Here is a 19,390-nt window from a genome sequence, read left to right as displayed (position 1 = left end):
CCCTCTCTGCTGCCATCCCCACCCTCTCTAGCCCCACCCCCACACTCTCTAGTCCCACCCTCTCTGACCCCACCCTCTCTGATGCCAGCTCACTGCTGCCCATCAGACAACCCTCAGCCGCTAGCCCCGCCCCTCTTCCGGGATTGGCCAGCGCCGCAGCGCGCGGCTGGGAGCGGTGGCCGCGATTGGCGGAGCGCGCTGTCACTCAGCCGGCGGCCGGGTGATAAAGCCGGGCAGCGCGTTGCGCTAGGCCCCTTCAGCTCCTGCTCGCAGCTCACCCAGGCTGAGCGGCCCGGGGACAGAGAGTGAGAGAAAATCCCTCCCGTCAGCGGCCGCCATGGACACCATCAAGAGCGGCTGGTTTACGGAAACCTCCACCCTGTGGCCGGGCCAAGCCATGTCCCTGGAGGTGGAAGAAATCCTCTACCACCAGAAATCCCCCTTCCAGGACGTGGTTGTCTTCAAAAGGTCAGACATTTCCAGCAGCTTCTGGAAAATTCTTCATTTTAAAAAAAACATCAAGTTAGTGAGTAAAGATGAGCCGGTGATGAGTCGAGGCCCATCCTGTGAGGACACTGACAGCTAGCTCCAAAATGGTCCTTTTTGTATCTGCTTAACTGTTTTTTTTATTGTCTTATCAAATTGTTCATCCTTCCTCTCCCCTCCCCCTCCCTCTTTTAAATCTGTATTTTAATATTTATTCCAATGTTTGATTTTTGTTAAATCCAGCTAGCTCTCCTTCCTATTTCTGCATTATTCAATGGATTTTCTTGGCCACCAGACCCTGAAGTCACTTGCAGTCCAGCTGTGGGCTTCCATTCTCTTACTAATTTGTTATAGTGAGAACAACATTTCTTTTTATAACTGGTTTATTTCAGATATAACTGGGGGGAAAAAAATCTGAAGGTTTGCATTTATTTATTGAGTGAGAATCTGTTAAGTTTTGAACTGTTAGTCATTTGAAATATGGATTACATACAATCATAGAATGATACAGCACAGAAAGAGGCCATTTGGCATCTTTGCACCTGTGCTAACTCTTTTAAAAGAACTATCCAATTAGTCCCACTCCTGCTCTTTCCCCACAGCCAATGTTCCTGCTTATTTTTTTTTCTTGGGTTCACCGTTTCATGCTGTGAAACTTCATATTAAAGCCCACCTACCTACCTGTAGAAACACACCACTTGGTCATCTGATTCTCTCGCCTTTTCTGGTCACTCTCTGAATTTGAACCAGCTTGTGTAAAAGGTTCAAACCCCATATCTTATCCACCATGAAGACTTTGTCTACTTGTGCCCTGACCATGCCCTACTACTGCCAAAACCTTTATCCATCATTTGATTGCAGCTGGACAGAATTTCTCCAGCATTCTCCTTCCTGGCCTGTCATCCTCCTCCATACATTCAAACTCTGGTGATATTCATCTGCTTGTATTATGTCCATCATAAAGTCCCACGCACCCATCACTTTGTTTTTGCTGATCTACATGGACTCCCTGTGCATTGAATTTAAAGTCCTTGGGCTGGATTTTTGGTTGTCTATAGCCTCAGTTAGTGGCCAGACAAGGTATTAATGTGACAAAATTCATGAGAAGCTCACCGGGGGTGCAATCTGTTAGCGCCTGGCTGCTGACGATCACTCCCATAATGGTGCAACGTGCATGCTTGCATCCTGGTTGGTAAATTCAGTGCATGTGCCTCATTGAGCACCTGCCAAGAACATCGGCCTTTTGGCTAAGATCATGCGTAACTGACCTGACAGGGGAGTAGCCACCATGACCTCCGGGTGGTTCTCCCTGGATCAGGAAGGTATATGCTTGCTTTTTTGGAAACAGGAGGTGGGTGGGGTGGCTTGACCCATCCACCTCCACGGAGGTGTGTGGGGGACCTGACCCATCCACCTCCATGGCACGAACCTGGTATTGCAGTACTTCCAGGAACGGTGCAGTGGCTCTAGGCCTTTTGGCTAAGAGCATTGGCGCAGAGTGATCCTTGGCGTGTGCAAGGTGACCTCTGGCGTTTGTGATTTGACAAAGAATTGGAATGATTGGCTACGAATTTAAAAAAAAACAGTCAGCACAGGCTTCCAGAGTCGTTAACTGGTGGTTACTTTAAAGGGATGTGGAAGTGCTTCCCTCGGAGGTCACAGTCAATACAACGTTTACACACAGCACGGTGCGTGAGCCTCCGAGTTTGCAGTGGCAGACAGACATAGCCGTACGGGTTGGAAACCAGTGATTTTGAAAACTTTAATGAGTGCATTACTATGCCGCGCCTTTAAGACTCCGCTTTTCCCGGGATCTGTTTCGGATTTCCGTGCATGCGCAATTCGCCTGCAAAATGTATCGACCAATACTATTGTTATTGCCCGCCCCCAAGCTCTGGTGTGCCACGGTTGATTGATTTATTGCCCCGGTCAGCTCTTCTTCGATTCGCATGAATTTCTGGGTGGGAGGCGCAAACTTTTTCAAGACGTTAAAAGTACCGCTCCACCTGGATTAACGCCGCAACAGAGACGCGACCAAATTTTCTCTCTCTCTCTCTCTCTCTCTCTCTCTCTCTCTCTCTCTCTCTCTCTCTCTCTCTCTCTCTCTCTCTCCTTATCATCTTGTTTGTCCACTGCTTTACCCCAGCCTAACATTGCAACTTCATTGTGCCTTATGTGCCCTCCAAAAACATTTGCTCCTCCAGTTTTGCCCTTCTGCACAACATCCCTCTTCTTCCCTACATTGGTGGTGAACCTTCAAGTTCCTCAGCCATGCTCCTGGTAACTCCTTTCTGAAGCCCTGCTTCCCCTCTGTTTTTAAAAGACTTGTTTAAAAACTTGTCTTTCTGGCCAAGCTTTCTGTCACTACTCTGAACTTTCCCACAGTCCCTTAACATCGGCTGCTTTTTATTTTTTTCCCTCCGTATGTAAAGCGCCTCTGGATGTTTTTCTAAGTTGAAAGGAGCTATATAAATACTAGCATTGACATGTAAGTGGTTCCCATCAGCAGTGCTGCATGTCAAAGCCATTTTGCTTTGCTCTCCTCTGACGAACTGGCAGTTTTTGCCACTTTCCACCAGCTCTGAATATAAACCATAATATAAAGAGTGTACTAGAGCAGGCAGAATATTGCAGAATCACTTGCACTTTAAGTGCTTCTGCAGTATAAATGGGTTATGAAAAGCACAATGTCTTTGTTTTAAGACCCAAGAGCTGTAGAGATCAGGATGGGGATTACAATCTGGCCTTTTGGGGCAACTTGCTGCTCTTTAAATAGGATCCTGGGATCTTTTCCATTCACTTGGGTTAACGTCTTGTCCGAAGGATGACACAGAAACATAGAAAATAGGTGCAGGAGTAGGCCATTTGGCCCTTTGAGCCTGCACCACCATTCAATATGATCATGCAACTTCAGTACCCCACTCCTGCCTTCTCTCCATACCCCCTCATCCCTTTAGTTGTAAGGGCCACATCTAACTCTTTTGAATATATCCAATGAACTGGACTTTCTGTGGTAGAGAATTCCATAGGTTCACAATTCTTTGGGTGAAGAAGTTTCTCCTCATCTCGGTCCTATCTGGCTTACCCCTTATCCTTAGACTGTGACCCCTGACAGTACTGCACTGGAATGTCATCAGGTCCTGTAGTGGAGTTTACTTTTGTGACCTCCTCACCCAGTGTTGAGTGTTATCAGATTAAAGCTGCCGCTGCCAATGCAAAGTGTGAGCTGGTCTGGGCATGGTGCCTGGCGGGCCACTGCCAGTTTCCAGGTGCTTCTGTAACAAAGCCTAAAATGGTGGAGCATGACTTATTGGCCCGTTCCCACTGTCGCTGTGGCTGCTGCAGTCTTTTCCCCCAGGCCTTCTGATGTGTGGCTGGAGTGCTTGTCTGAGTCTCACAGCAGACCCACTTAAAATGCAAATCTGGGTTCTATGTATGTACATAGTACCAATGTTCCCATTAATTTTCGATGTAACTATTTGTAGTGTGTTTTTTTTTGCGCATGCGTCTGTCAAGCTCTGCCACCCATTGCTGTCTTCGAGGGAGCTCTGTCCTCTGTCGCTTCAGGAAGTCAAAGTAGATCGATTTACAATTTGCAAAGTCAGTGAGATGCGTGGTTTCAGTTACACATTCCAGTGACACTTCAGGTTGTGGCTTATCCTCCAAGGGGACCAATCATAGACAAAGAGCGGAGCATGGTAGCCATTGTACAAATAAGCGCGTCCTTTAATTTTTTCAGAGTGACTACTGCTAACGAGGGGAAGCTGCGCAGAAGCTGGAACCAGACAGCTTTTATTTTTCCACAGAGCATTTTTGAAGTGGCCCACTCCCTCCTGCCATTTTTCCCTCAGTCCGCTCCCTCCCAGCATTTAATTTTTTTAATACTCCCGTGACAAACCGGCAACAAGCATGCGCTGTCTGCTTCCGGTTAATTTGCAGCAATCACATCCTAATTTTTTTTGGGTGCGCTGCCCTTTTAAGTGGCTGCACTGCCCATTCAAAATACTGTGCAGGCATGTTTTTCCTGTTCAAAAGCTGGTGCACCAGCTGCACGGGAGCTGCAGGGCACTGCAGCTTAAAAGGAACATTGCATAGGACCCCATTTGCCACTTTAGGAGAGTACTGGGCAGAGAGGTGCAGTGCTTTGCTCTGCCCAGTATCAGCTGGTGCCAGCAGGCTGTCACGGGGTGCTTGTTTTGCACCAGGATTATTGGGCGAGTCGCCGCACGGGGCGAGAGCTATCCAAGTGTCTCTGTGCACAAGTTAATCTTTGTAACAAGTTCAGAACTGGATAGTTACGAGGCTACAGCTCCCAGCTATATTGAATTATATATGTCCTAGTAGATTTCATCCTGCGCCTAATTGACTTCTGTGATTTTCCCTGAGCAGAGTAGACAAACTCAATGAACGATCAACAAAAGTTCCACCGAAATAAGAGATGCGCCGAAAGATATCACGGCCAGTTATACTGTTGTAGTTGCATCGATGCACTGCATTTTTCATGTTGTATTGCAAAAATTACTGTTACGCACGTAAATAAATTCATTGATTTTAACATTTAAATTCCTGTGGTATCTGTTAGCTTCCGTTCTTTTATTCCTGTCTCTTTCCTGCTCTGCTCCTACATGTGGCACACTATTTTGTTCACTCTGGCAGATGGGAGCTGAATCAACAGAAAAATTCACGAGAGTTTGCTCATTTGCCAATTCAAACAGTGACCTTTGGGAAAAGTTGGTGTAGTTCCACAGTTCCCATTGCTATAAAGAGTGGGCTTTGCAGATAATGTCTTTTTAGCAGTGAGTTAGCGTGACCACTGCAAACCTGTGTCTTGCTTTCCTGCTTCTGTCCTGTCTGTTGTTCAAGCGATTTGGTCGATGTGGGTCTCACTGGGAGCAGTTTCACAGCCCCTTCTGTGCACTCTGGGGACCTCGCCCCATCTGCACTTGAGCCTAGACAGTGATCACTAACTCTTCTTCTGTGGAGGCATTCCTGTTGCACCTGTTCCTGGTGCTTGCCCTGCATTCATGCAAATGCACTTTCCAGGAGGAGTCTCTAATTCGGGATCCTTCCCCTGTCCAGGAGCACTGCAGACAGTTATAGCACCCAATCACCTTTCTGTTAGAGACCAGCTAATTCAGCAGAACCAAACCTGGGACATTCTGTAATTCACACCGTTTCTTCTTTTTACAGTTTTGCACTAAATTTAAAATAGTTAAAGCTAATCAAATCTTATCTGATAAAATCACTTCTAAAGTTAAAATCTAATTCTAACTAATTTTAACAATGACTTTCATTTTTATAGTGCCTTTAACAGGAAAACATTCCAGGACACTTCACAGAACTGGAAGTTCCTGCTTGTTTGCGCATGGACCTGAGCAGTTGTAGATCATTTCTTGTGACTTTTTGGAATTCCGTAGCCTTCCCTTTGAAAGAACAAGGGGCTCGAATTCCCTAACAACCCGATTGCTGCCCAAAAGCCTGCTAAAATTCCCAAGATTATTGCTGACGAAAACTTCTCCAAAAAAAGAGAAAATATGCCCAGCGGGGAAACAAAATGAGCGTTGCACCCCGATTCTTGCCGAAAAAGTGGAATTTAGGGTCGATTGGGTGGTTCTTAAAGAAAATGGGTGATAAATAAAGAATTCACTAAAAATTTACCCTGAGGCTGCAGGTTGTGCCTAGGAAGAGAAAAACACAAAAATGTTTTTCAAAAAACAGAACATAAAAAAAATCAAACATTCTTAAGACCCTTTTAACCTAAATCACAACAGAATTTTAAAATAATGAGTAGAAAAAAAACAATTACTCGCCTACTGCCCAGCTCTACTGATTCTCGGCACTTTTTTTAATACTTGCCTACAGGTTACCGCTGAGCCAAATATCATGCCATGGTGATCTGAGGACTGTGCACGCGGGCGGTCTGCTCCTCAGCGGTACTTCAACCTTCGGCGTAACTCAGCTGGGCAATTTCTCACCGACCTGGTTAGCACCCACAGTGGCCAATACCACCCAGAAACCAGGCGATAAAGCAATGTAATTTCTAGCCCAAGGTGTCCAGTTTGCGGCAGGTTTATTGAAAAACAGAAGCTTATTAAATATGCACAATACCATAATGTGGTTAATGATTTTTAGTTGTGACATTGGTTTGTGACAATGACTCTATGCCAATTCTCTGCTCCATTTGTGAGGAGGCATCTGGTCTCTGCTCTCTTGCTCTCCACAGCAATGTGCATAAATGCAAGTATGTGGGGCCAAACCAGTGTACTATCCTACTGCTGCAAGACTAAACTAGTAATTCAGGAATTCTAGTTACAGACCTCAGCTATTTGATATTCTTTGTTAATACTGGGCCATATATACAGCAGCTGCTGTCTTGCCAAAGTGGCCATGAGACATCACATCTAAGTCCAATCCAATTCTTGCTCAGTGTCTGATCGTGTGCACTTTCCAGCTGGTGTTACTGGACAGCAGCCAAGAGCGAGAGCCCTAGCTGATTTCAGCCCCTCCCCCAGCCCACTTGGTCAGTTCAGTAGAAACCTTTGTTCGACACACGAGTCTCCAGTCCAAGCTACTAAGAAATTCACCGATAAAGTTCCTGTTTGTTTGATGCACCCTCCCTGGAAGGGCACACCCCACTTACCCAAACCCAGAGATATTAGTTGCAGATTGACAAGTGTCGAGGCTTAAGGACCACCAAATGTGCACTGCTCCAATTTAACCAGCTGAAACTGAGCACTGGTAAACCTGCTACTGCTTGTACAAACAAGACCACTATCCTTTGGGGAATTAGCTTTATGGATTATCTGGAACCAAGTGGAAAGAATCCCAGCTCTCAAATGACTGGTCTCCCCTTCCAAGTCCTGTCAGTCATTGAGAATTGTGGGAGGGTGAAATGGGGTTCCTGTTTCTGATCTGTATCCAGTGACTTCTGAGTGTCTCAAGTATTGGATTATTAAGACTGCTACAGAAGGTTGGCTCTGCTCTAATCTTCCATTGCCATTTATTGGGAATCCACATGATCTCAGACAACTTCTTGCATTTCTCTTTCTCTCCTCCCTCCACTCCCTGGAAGGATAATCTCTAGTTATTAGACAAAGGCATTTCTACACCCTGTTACTGCTCTGGCTGTGATCAGCTAACTTTGTACAAACCAGAGGTTTGGATCTAGTGCCTTGATCTCTCCAGCTTCGTTTTATCACGGTACATTTTATCCACTGAGCCATGGGAGAATCAGGCAAAAGGTCTAACCTGAGATTCGTGATACTGTACTAAGTGAGGAAAGTCTGATGAATACATTCTTATCAGTGCACTGTAATGATGCTGCACTTGTACATAGTCTACATTGTATTACTTAAATTGCCTTTATACCTGAAATTAAATTTGGGAATGTGCCATAAAACAGATAATAACTATTTCTATAGTGGTGAGAATGCTTCAAACATTTATATAAATTATGAAATGTGGTCAGTAGTGTTTGGAATGTGAGGTGTGTTTTTCTTCCTTTCAACATGTACAGCAACTCTTCAGTCAAGCACCTTTCTAATATGGTCAAATGCACTAATCATTAATATAAAAAGGGTAGTGTGTGACCTGTAAATAGTCAATTGTTTCAATTTCATTGTAGCATGACTTTCCCATCATTTATACAAATGGGGTCAAAACCAGTGTTTTGCATACAAGAACGTGCCTTGATGCCAATCAACAGTGAGGTGTTGTCTTTTCCTGATACACACACACACTTGTTGAGGCATGACGGTACCTTTTGCTGAGCTGAACATTGTCAAAACATTTCCTGTTTGGTTTTTGCCATAGCCATTTCCAGTTGACTTGTAGAATCGTCGAAATTTCAACACTGCAGGTGGCCCATTAAGTCTATATCTACTCTAACCTAATTTTTCTTCTCTTTTCACATACTCTAAGCTGCTTAACTTGTTAAATGTGTAATAAAAAGTTAATATGCAGGGAATGAGTTTACAAAGTTTACTTTTAGCCTTTTCCAAAATCTGAATGAGAATGACTTGGGAACATAGGCCATTCAGCCCCTCGAGCCAGTTAATTCAATTAGATCATGGCTGATCTGTATCTTGACTCCATCTACCCGCCTTGGTTCTGTAACCCTTAATACCCTTTCCTAACAAATCTGTTTTGAACTTTTCAATTTACCTCCCAGCCTCAACAGCTTTTTGAAGGAGAGTGTTCCAGATTTCCACGACCCTTTTGTGTGGTGTTTCCTGAACAGCTTGGCTCTAATTTTTGCATTATGGCCCCTTGTTTGGGAGCCCCCAACCAGAGGAAATGATTTATCTAGCCAACAAATCCTTCAATACCTCAATTAGATCACCCCATAATCTTCTATATTCAAGGGAATACAAGCCGAGTCCGTGCAAACTGTTCTGATAATTTAACCCTTTTAGCCCCAGTAACATTCTGGTGAATCTCTGCTGCACCCGCTCCAAGGCCAATATATCCTTGAGGTGCGGTGCCCAGAACTGGACACTACTCTAGATGGGGTTTAACTGTAACATAACTTCCATCCCTTTATATCCCAGTCCTTTTTGAGATAAAGCCCAGCATTCCATTAGCCTTTTTAAATTATTTTTGTGTACTGGTCCACTAGCTTGTAGTAATTTCTGTACTTGAACCATTAAATTGCTCTGCTCCTCCACCGTTTTGTGGTTCTTGCCACTTAGAAAATACTCTGATCTCTTGTCCAAAGTGGATGGATGACCTCTCTTTCCCACATTAAATGCCACCTGCCACAGTTTTGCCCATTCACTTAATTTATCAATGTTCATTGCAACTTTCTGCTCCCATCTACACTATGCTACCTAACTTGGTGTCAACAGCAAACATAGATATTTGGTTCTCTCTTCCTTCATCCAAATAATTTATAAATATAGTGAAAAGATGCACCCAGCACTTAATTGTTTTTAATCATGGTGAGGTGTGGAGCCTATTTCTTTTAGGGATGGTTGAGCCGTTCCTGTCGGACCTTTGGGGGGTGACTGTTGCAGTTTGGGCTACTTCCCAATATTCTTAAGATATGTTCACTGCAAAGGCCAGCTTCTGTGGGGGATCCCATACTTCATGTGAACTGAATGTATCTGATGTGAAATATCTGGGATAGTGTGCTGCAAGGTGAGCAATCTACCCCAGACCACTGGGTAATACACTGCAACTAGCACAGCTATCACTAGATTCCTGCTCTCCAAGTCCACGCAGAAGCACTGTGTTGACATACCACATCATGCAGGCTAAACTAATTGTGAATTTCTTGCAAGATGTAAATTTTTGCCGAAGCACAAATAAATCTGAAGATTAAAGTAACAATTCAGTCAGTTCTGTGGGATGAATTAGACAGACAATGGGAGACCACAAAGCAATTTCTCATTTGCAGTTCTAGATTTAAAAAAAAAAGATTTTGCATTTTCTTCCTATCTTTGCTGAAGTCAGTAATTTATGCTGGAGGATGATTCCATGAGTGCCCTCCAATGCCTTGCTTTTTAATGAGCGAACCCACCCAGTAAATGTTGCCGTGTTATTTGATTGTGGGTAGGGTATATCGTACATGAACTGGACGCTGTGCTCACTGGACATTCATACACACGAACATTCCAGCAGAAGTTACTAGATGCTGACCAGAGGTGAATGTTCTGACTGATCCACTTGCCACCCTTGTCCAGAGCCGCTGCAGCCAATTGCTTAGGCATGACTGCAAAGCACAAGTGAAATTGAGATGTTTTGGGAAGTGTGAAGTAATCAATTGCATTCAGAAAGATCGGTAGATGTTTCGGAATTATCTATGAAGTGCAGTTAACGTTTAATACTGATTATAGGTATGATTTGTGATGCTTTTTTTAAAAAAAAAAGCAAGTGTGATCATAAGGAAAAGAATGTTACTTGAGGTTGTGTAGGAAAATAGAACTTGGGATATCAGATTCAAGAACGTGATAGCGACACTAAAGCATTAATGAGACCGCAGAATATTGTGGTATTGCCTACAAGGAAGCAGAAAGAAATCTTTGCTCTACACTGATAAATAGTTGCTTATCTAACAGTCTTTATGCCACTGCAGCTGTGCTGGTTTTCTTCCTCCTGAGGTGCAGTTTGACACGGTCTAATTACACACACGCACACACACTGCTACAAACATCTGTTATCTATTTATATAACTACTTTTTTGCCCAACTGAAATTTATTTAGCCAGATGTTGTGTATATTTTACTAATTAAGCATTTGCCAAATAAACTCACCACTAAATTATTGTCTGATAGAACATTCAACATACTATTCTAAAGAAACTTTTTTTAAAAACACCATGTTTTGTTTTTTTTGTCCCTCATCTCCTGAAGGCAGTGACTGTAGTTGGGGTGCTGTCAGGGCCAATGTTCCCTGTTTAAAAAAAAAAAAAAAAAAAAAAAAATTTTTGGTGCGTGGGCCATTCAATTTTTCACATAGGTGGTTATTTCCATTGTAAAGCCGGTGAGCGGCCTGCGTGGGGCCTCCAGACCGCCAAGAGTCGCACAGATTAGCAGGAACGTTGGTCAGGACACCCCCGGTACATCACTCAATTGGCCATTCCCTTTATGCGAACATAGGCAGTGAGTGTCAGCAGACTGTTTGCCTGTAATATTTGTACTTTTCTACATTGCAATAGTGACTGCATTGGCTGTAAAACTCTTTGGGGCGTTGTGAGTGGTGCTATATAAATGCAAGTCGTCTTTCTGTAGGAGGCCACCACAACTGAACCTGTTCTTGTCCTCACCTGACGCATGCACTTTCCAGCAGTAATCACTACATCTTCCCATCCCCTCGCCCCCCCCCCCCCCCCCCCCCCCCCCTCCCCATGCCAGGAACTGTAAGGCAAGTTGTAGCACTCCTATGGCTAAAAATTAATTTAGGACTGACCTGAAAACAAATCTTGTCACCTTTCAGAAAAATATATTCCTAAATTAACTGTTTCTAGTTAAAGATCTTCACAATAGTGTATCAGAAATTTGGGCTGTTGGTACTGTCAGGGACTGAGCAATGCAGTGAGTTCTAGAGTGTTGAGCTTTGTGAATCCAACCTGCATTGAGATGGATCTCTGCTGAAGGTCTGAAATTTGGTTATCATCTGATGTCCTAGGAACCCTGGCTAATTCCTATCCCTACTCCTCCTTAGCCCAGGGCCACTGACCAATTGTAGCACGCCAACTGCTGAAATTCAGCACAGACCTGCCTTGCATATTTGGTACCAATCTGTGGTGCTTTTACCCATTAGGCTATCGGACAGCTCCTTTTTTTTGGTAAACCTAACTAGTTTGCATTATAATGAAACTAAAATGTCCTAAAAGGAAATTCAACTATAGTGTGACATTACTGCAGTTGTTTAGATTACAGGCTGTGTGAGGTGCATTGTTTGAAATTGAAGATTCAGCTGTTCATTCTTCTGTGCAGCAAAACCTACGGCAATGTCTTGGTGCTGGATGGTGTGATACAGTGTACTGAAAGGGATGAGTTTGCATACCAAGAGATGATCGCAAATTTAACTCTTTGCAGCCATCCTAATCCTAAAAAGGTACAGTTCAATTTATTTTACTTTTTAAGAATCTTTTGGGAATGAAAATCTCACTGTGCATTGTTGGGGAGTTCCACCTTGAATCTAACCCATGCCATTTGGGATCTGGGAGTGCTGTTACTAACCAACTCTCTACCATCCCCACCAAAACTGGTTAACCCAGTTATTCATCTCGATTGCTGTTTGTGAATTTTGCTGTGCAAAATGTCTGTTGCATTTACCTACATAACAGAAACGTATGTACTTTAAAAGTAATTATTGGATGTTCTAAGGATGGATAAGATGATACACTAAACAGTTGGCATAGAAACATAGTGCTCACCTTTCAAAACATAAAATATGTACAGAAACTCACTTTTTGATATATAATGCCTTCCATTTATGTGGGGAACAATCCCTTTTCTCTAGCTGCAATGCCCCTTTCTAATAGTCCAATCTCTGTTTCAAGTGGTCTTCGACCCAGGAGATCTCTGTACAGGTGCTAATTTTAATGCCACACTGTACAGTAAATAATTTTGTCTAATTACACCTTGAGGCACTACATAAATGCAAGTTGTTCCTGCATTTAAAAAAAAATTGCCCATGCAGTATATCTGATTAAATGTTTCGTGTCTAATATTGCATGACTAGAGCTCTAGTAGCGTTACTGATTGGTCCATGCTCACTATTGGCATCAACGATCACATTGTCAGCATAGATCTACACCTATAAAAATGGAGCAACTACCCTCCCTCCTCTTAGCCCCACTCTGCAGCCACGTTCCTCCTGCCTGACACTGCAGCTAGTCTCCCCCTTCTGCAAGTCTGCAAGCAGCTGCCTTACTGCCAGACCCCCACATCCAGGCCTGCTAGACTTAAACTCTGATCTGACACTCTCGCATTGGCCTGATGTGTTCGCTCCGCTTCAATCTGCACCCTCTGCCCTGACCTGACCTGTCAGTCCCCTGCACTGTACAGATGTATTTCCCTCATTGCGACCTCAGTTTAAGCTTCAGTCCCTGCCTGGATCCTCGTCCCCACACCAGCCTGAACGACTTGTACTTGTTTTCTTTCCCTGACTGCTGATTCCTCACTCAAGTCCTACTGGACCTTGACCCAGGATCTGGCCAGATCCTTGTCCTGGACCTGCAACCCTCTGGTCCATCCTGCCCCCTATATTCAAGTATATTTCCAATTTAACATGTACAAGTTGTCTAGCAGATTTATATTTACAATTCAGTATTCATAATTTGCATTTTTAATATACATTTACATCTAGTGATATACTTAGAATTTAAGTAGTTATATAATCTGGCTATTTAGATTGCATATGGTTTTATAAATGCCTGTGAATTTAGAATTTTTATGTAATTTATTTATCTGTAATATACATTTTTCATTTCGAGGTAGTGTTTATACTTGTCAGAGTTCCTAGACATTGTGACTCTTCATCCATATGTGAAAATAATCAAGACCTCCCAAACCACTCATAACCAATTAATTAGAAAGAACAACCTTTCATTTGTATAGTACATTTCATGGCCCCAAGACATCTGTAAAGTGCTTCATAGCCAATGAAGTACTTTTAAAGTGTAGTCGCTGTTGTAATGTAGGGAAATGCCACAGCCAACTTCTGCAAAGCAAGAAACCACAAACAGCACTGAGATAAATGACCAAATAAACTGTTCGTGATGGTTGAGGGATAGATTTTGACCAGGACACCTGGCGAACTCTCCTGCTCTTTGAATAGTGCCATGGGGTCTTTTGCATTCCACCCAAGAGGGCCGCCATTTAACATTTTACCCTCAGTCGTGCAGCACTCCCTCAGTATTGCACTGGAAGTTCCAGCATGGATTATCTGCTGAAGTCCTGAAGTGGGGCTTGAATCCATGACTTTGACTCGGGTGAGAGCTGCCACTGAGTCAAGTTGTTCTGTAGACAAACACAGCAGCTGATTTCGGGCAAGCTACACCTATAATTTGCTGAAATTGCCATTGGGTATATTCTTGGCAGTGAAAGTGTGCTGAATTGAAGTGTAATTGCTCAGATTGGTTATCACTTTATATTTTAGGTACTTATTATTGGAGGTGGTGACGGTGGTGTATTGAGAGAAGTGGTCAAACATTCCGCCGTGGAGTCTGTAGCACAGTGTGAAATTGATGAGGTAATGAAAAAAATGCAGGTTGATTTAAATAAGGAACGTTGTTGTTTTGTTCTGCTTTCTACCGTTTTGGGTCTGTTTCTTCTGCAGAGACCCGGGAATTACATATTCCATAAATCTACAGCACAGAAATGGGCCATTTGGCCTGATTGGTCTGTGCCGGTGTTTATGCTCCACACAAGCCTCCTCACACCCTTCTCGTATACTTATCTAGCTTCCTCTTGAATGCATCTATGCTATTCGCCTCAACTACTCTGGTAGAGAATTGTACATTCTCACCACTGAGTAAAGAAGTTCCTCCTGAATTCCCTTTTTGATTTATTGGTGGCTTATATTTATGGCCCTTAGTTTTGCTCTCCAAATGGAAACATCTTCTCTACATCTATCATGGTATAATATAATAGTCACATTGGTGTAGGGTGGAAGGAGTAAGAAAAATGTGAAGTTAAAACTACACTTGATTTATTTTTGCCCTGTGATACTTTGGTTGGAGTTAAAATCTGCTACTGGTCTTGAGTCTGGAGACTTTAGAGCAGAGTTCACTGCCAGTGACCTCCATTTTAAACTGCAGACTGTACCTGGTTGAGAATCATGCCGTGTTGGCTTTGTCAAAACATTCAGGGCTAGAAATTTGGTTGGTTAGCACCCCAGAGATGCGCTAACAGAACCTCCCACTCGAGCGCCACGCTGTTGGTGCCTGCCGCGAGCTTCAGTGAAAGTTTAGCAGCAGTGTTGACTGGTTGTGCTGCGCTCGCTAGCGCTGCCCACTTGATGTCACCAAGTGTGCAATGCTCCCGTAGCGCTGAGTTTGCAAAATTCAGTCTTTTGCCTACCATTCGCGCCTGGCGCTGAGACTGTCAGGAGAAAGTGACGATTCCAGGGCGATATCGTCCAGAGTGCAAGGTAAGTGCTTTTACTTATTTGTTACAGCAGTGGGGAAGTGTGGGTGAGGTTTATTGAATTTTGAGAGGATTTTTTTTTTTTCCATCTTATGCATTAGGATGCCAGCATCCTAGTGCCAAAAATTGAGTAGGCCTCCTGTGCTAACACACTGTTAGCGCCCGAAGAGGAGTGTGCAATGCTTCTCTTAGCGCTCCACTCCTCCTTGGGGCAATACACCTGAATATCCCACTTTGAGGCGGTAGACATCACCCGGTGCTAAAGGTAGCACCCTAGCAGTGTCGCCGCCTCCAATTTCTAGACCTAAAAGTATACCTCTGCTTCATTGTGCAAAATGCCCAGGAGGTTTAGTGAACCCCTAATAAGCAGATTTATAATTCAGTTTAACTTAACACTGGAATTTACTCCATGCTCTGTCCAGCCCAGACATGGTCACAGAAGCCTATCTGCAAAGCACTCTAGTTTGCATTTAAAATGGACATTTATGACTGGATGCCTTGATTTTAATTTTTCAGCAAACATAAACACAATATGTGATGTCAAACTTCATGAAACTGTCTGTGAGCCACTTGTTGTTCAGGATATCTGATCCATACATTTTTGGATATAAATCTTGTGCCAGGGGAGATAGAGGGGCACTGTTCAGCATATACAAAAGCAAAATACTGTGGATGCTGGAATCTGAAATAAAAACAAAATGTTGGAAATCTCAGCAGGTCAAACAGCATCTGTGAAGAGAGTTTAAATTAATATTCAGCATATGTTGTGTTCTATTGAAGTTCATGTCTTAATGCTTTCTTTATTACAAGATATGCAGGATTTATGTTCTGTTTTCATATTTAATCATTCTATGTTGGTGTCATTTGTGTGCAGACTGAGTAAGGAAGATGTTCGATTTAATTACCTTTTGATATTGTCTTCCTTATTCTACCAACAATGTCATTTACACTAGTTTATACTCAATGTACAAATGTCTATCTCCGGAGTTGTAGTTTTTATCGACTTGGTCAGTCTATCAAATGAACTGGGGTTTCAGAATAGAATGTGGCGTGTGCGTGCGGCACAGAATATGGTTTACAGGGCTGTAGCAACAGAAGTAATGCTGTCCTGTGGATCCTCTGTATTTGCAAATTCACATGTATGTGAAGGATGGGTTGCTTAGGAAGGATGTCCATACTGTAGGTCTGACATTTTATTTGACAATTCATTTCCTAATATGCCAAACAATTCTTTAACATTCAATTCCTGCATTGCTGTACATTTTATAATTAAATTATTGTGCTCAACAAAGTGTGAGTTCTAGTGAGGGAAGATGGAACCCATGTCTGCATCAGGTATTCCCAGATCAGATAGCGACCAACCTCAGACTTGTTTCGCATTGGACCTTTTATAGATGGGAGACTTCCATCCCATCAAACCTCCGATCCCAGAGGTGAAAGGCCAGTGCCTTACCTCCCCAGTTCCTCACCCTGCCTTGCTCTGTTTTCCATTTGTAACATCATGGCGAAAGCCATATCAATTGTTAAATGAACAAGTTAACACTATGGTACACACTGGTCTTATTTGCATTTTTTTTAATCTTTAGGATGTAATAAAGGTTTCTAAACAGTACCTTCCTGGTATGGCAGTGGGTTTCTCAAGCCCCAAGCTGAAACTCCATGTCGGTGATGGCTTTGAGTTCATGAAAGAGAACCAGGATGCATTTGATGTAATTATCACTGATTCCTCAGATCCAGTAGGTACGAATTCTAATGAGTCCAGTTGGTAATGAGTGATTGTAGCTGGCTGCTGGACTCCAACAGCTGTCTTGGGATGACCAGGTGGAATGGACATCTTGTTAAGAATGACAAGAATAGTTAATCATGAAATGTTCCTTTTTAAGATACTACTTATGCTTAATCGCTTAATTATGCTGTTAAAGCTGTACCTAGCAATGTTCCCACTAAGCTGTGTGGTTGCGTTGTCATTACCGAGGTTCCATGCAGGCCGCTCACCAGCTTTTATGTGCATGCGCAGAAATTTGAATGGGCCGTGCATTGGGGGAGGCAGGAGGCAGTGCTGCTTACAGCGGACATTGGTACCTAGTTTACTTGTTGTTTGAACGAAAGCTTCAATTTATGTAGCACCCTATTGCAATTGGGTATCTGGACAGAAAACTATTTTGGAAAAGGTAGATTTGGAACGCTGCTTCAAACAAAACCATGAGCATATTTAGGACTGATGTCAGAAAGTTGTTCTTCAGACCATGATCAACACATGAAAGATACTTCTGGATAGGGTGATGAGAGCCTGGTGGAATCATTCAAAAACCATTGGATGCTGTGATGGGGAGACTGTTGGTCTTCCCAGAGGGTGAGCTAAGATGAGTCAAATGGCCTTACTCAGCTGTATTTATCTTGTGAATTGCTTTTGTAGGCAATTAGTATTGCAGACTAATCTGTGTAGTAGTGGATGGAAGGCAGTTCTTTTGTGTCTTTAGCCCTTAAGCAGGGTTAAACTGAGTTTCTAGTTCTGATCAACCAACAGCATTTTCAAAACATGAACAAAGTACTGTTGCAAATTCCTGTGTTTAACCCTTTGGGCATAAAAATCAACCTTTCTGTTAACTTATTGATGTACAAATGTCATGGTGGAGTATTTTGAGCTATATAAAGCTGCTTCTACATTGTACACTGCACTTGTGCTGCAAGTTCCTGAGGCTCCCTAAAATAGGCTGCTGCCAAGGCCTACTTTTAGCTGCTCTTCCAAGCTGATTAGCCTTGGTGAATCCCAGCTGTTCTGCATTTACCCCATAGCTGCTGTGCAAGACAGCATTTCCGTATTGTAGTGGTTATCACGTTCGTTTAACATAAGCAAGATCCCCGGTTCGAAAGCGGGCGGAAATATTTTTCACGCGGTGTCCACCGGTACACTCGCAGCCTTCCGCGAGAGGTGGGCGCCGGAGTGACTGGAGTGCATTATCTACCCCGGCAACCAAATTTTAATTTGATTTTTGTTTTTTGCCAGGTTCTAGTGTCCCCCTCCCTTTTTATAGGGGTCACTTGTAAAATTTATGGTTTTACTGCCAAAAAAAAACACAAAAACAAAACGAAAAAAGAGCTGCTGTGCAAGACCTGGTCTTCAGAGACTTGTGGTACTGTATAACCTTGTGTCCTGCAAAAGCAGTTCCGACAAGAAGTACTAGTGGTTACTGGTCTGTCGCTGATACTGGATGTTGTAAACAAAATAAACAGATGGTGTTAGTACTTGGGGAACTGCTCGTCACAGCTGCCATAACTTGCTCGTCCTACAAACATTGATCAATTGAGTTTGTGACCATGATTAATTTTTTCATGAGCCTCCACCCTCGGCCTGTCAATTCAGTTACAATTCTGGTTGTTAAATTACTAGATAGTTGAAAAGGAGAAAAATTTTAAGTCAACTATTAAAATGTGAAATAAACTAGTTGTGGTTTTTATACAATCTAATGTTCCCTTATTGTTTGCTACCCCTCCTTCTCGGTCACCCCTTACTGCTCCACTCCTCTCTCTCTCTCTCTCTCTCTCTCTCTCTCTCTCTCTCTCTCTCTCTCTCTCTCTCTCTCTCCTTCCTCCCCCCTCCTCTCTCCTTCCTCCCCCCCCCCCCCCTCTCTCTCCTTCCTCCCCCCCCCTCCTCTCTCTCCTTCCTCCCCCCCCTCCTCTCTCTCCTTCCTCCCCCCCCCCTCCTCTCTCTCCTTCCTCCCCCCCCCCCCCTCCTCTCTCTCCTTCCTCCCCCCCCCCCCTCCTCTCTCTCCTTCCTCCCCCCCCCTCCTCTCTCTCCTTCCTCCCCCCCCTCCTCTCTCCTTCCTCCCCCCCCTCCTCTCTCCTTCCTCCCCCCCTCCTCTCTCCTTCCTCCCCCCCCCCCCCCTCTCCTTCCTCCCCCCCCCCCTCCTCTCTCCTTCCTCCCCCCCCTCCTCTCTCCTTCCTCCCCCCCCTCCTCTCTCCTTCCTCCCCCCCCTCCTCTCTCCTTCCTCCCCCCCCCTCCTCTCTCCTTCCTCCCCCCCCCTCCTCTCTCCTTCCTCCCCCCCCTCCTCTCTCCTTCCTCCCCCCCCCTCCTCTCTCCTTCCTCCCCCCCCCTCCTCTCTCCTTCCTCCCCCCCCTCCTCTCTCCTTCCTCCCCCCCCCCTCCTCTCTCCTTCCTCCCCCCCCTCCTCTCTCCTTCCTCCCCCCCCCTCCTCTCTCCTTCCTCCCCCCCCTCCTCTCTCCTTCCTCCCCCCCCCTCCTCTCTCCTTCCTCCCCCCCCCTCCTCTCTCCTTCCTCCCCCCCCCTCCTCTCTCCTTCCTCCCCCCC

At 44.1% G+C, this 19,390-nt stretch overlaps 1 protein-coding gene across 1 annotated transcript in view; it reads left to right on the top strand.

Moving 5' to 3' along the window:
• Window positions 1-223: 223 nt before the first annotated feature.
• Window positions 224-19,390, top strand: part of srm (spermidine synthase) — a 22,952-nt gene continuing 3,785 nt past the window's right edge. The window contains 4 exon segments of the mRNA XM_070860155.1: window positions 224-468; window positions 11,925-12,045; window positions 14,095-14,187; window positions 16,670-16,839. Of these exon segments, the coding sequence (XP_070716256.1) occupies window positions 338-468; window positions 11,925-12,045; window positions 14,095-14,187; window positions 16,670-16,839 (515 nt within the window). The 5' untranslated portion in view covers window positions 224-337.

The sequence above is a fragment of the Pristiophorus japonicus genome, chromosome 18 (genome assembly GCF_044704955.1).
Source record: "Pristiophorus japonicus isolate sPriJap1 chromosome 18, sPriJap1.hap1, whole genome shotgun sequence".
Classification (NCBI taxonomy): domain Eukaryota; kingdom Metazoa; phylum Chordata; class Chondrichthyes; family Pristiophoridae; genus Pristiophorus; species Pristiophorus japonicus.
Note: the sequence above shows the minus strand (reverse complement) of the source record. Positions and strands in the feature narration are given on the sequence as shown.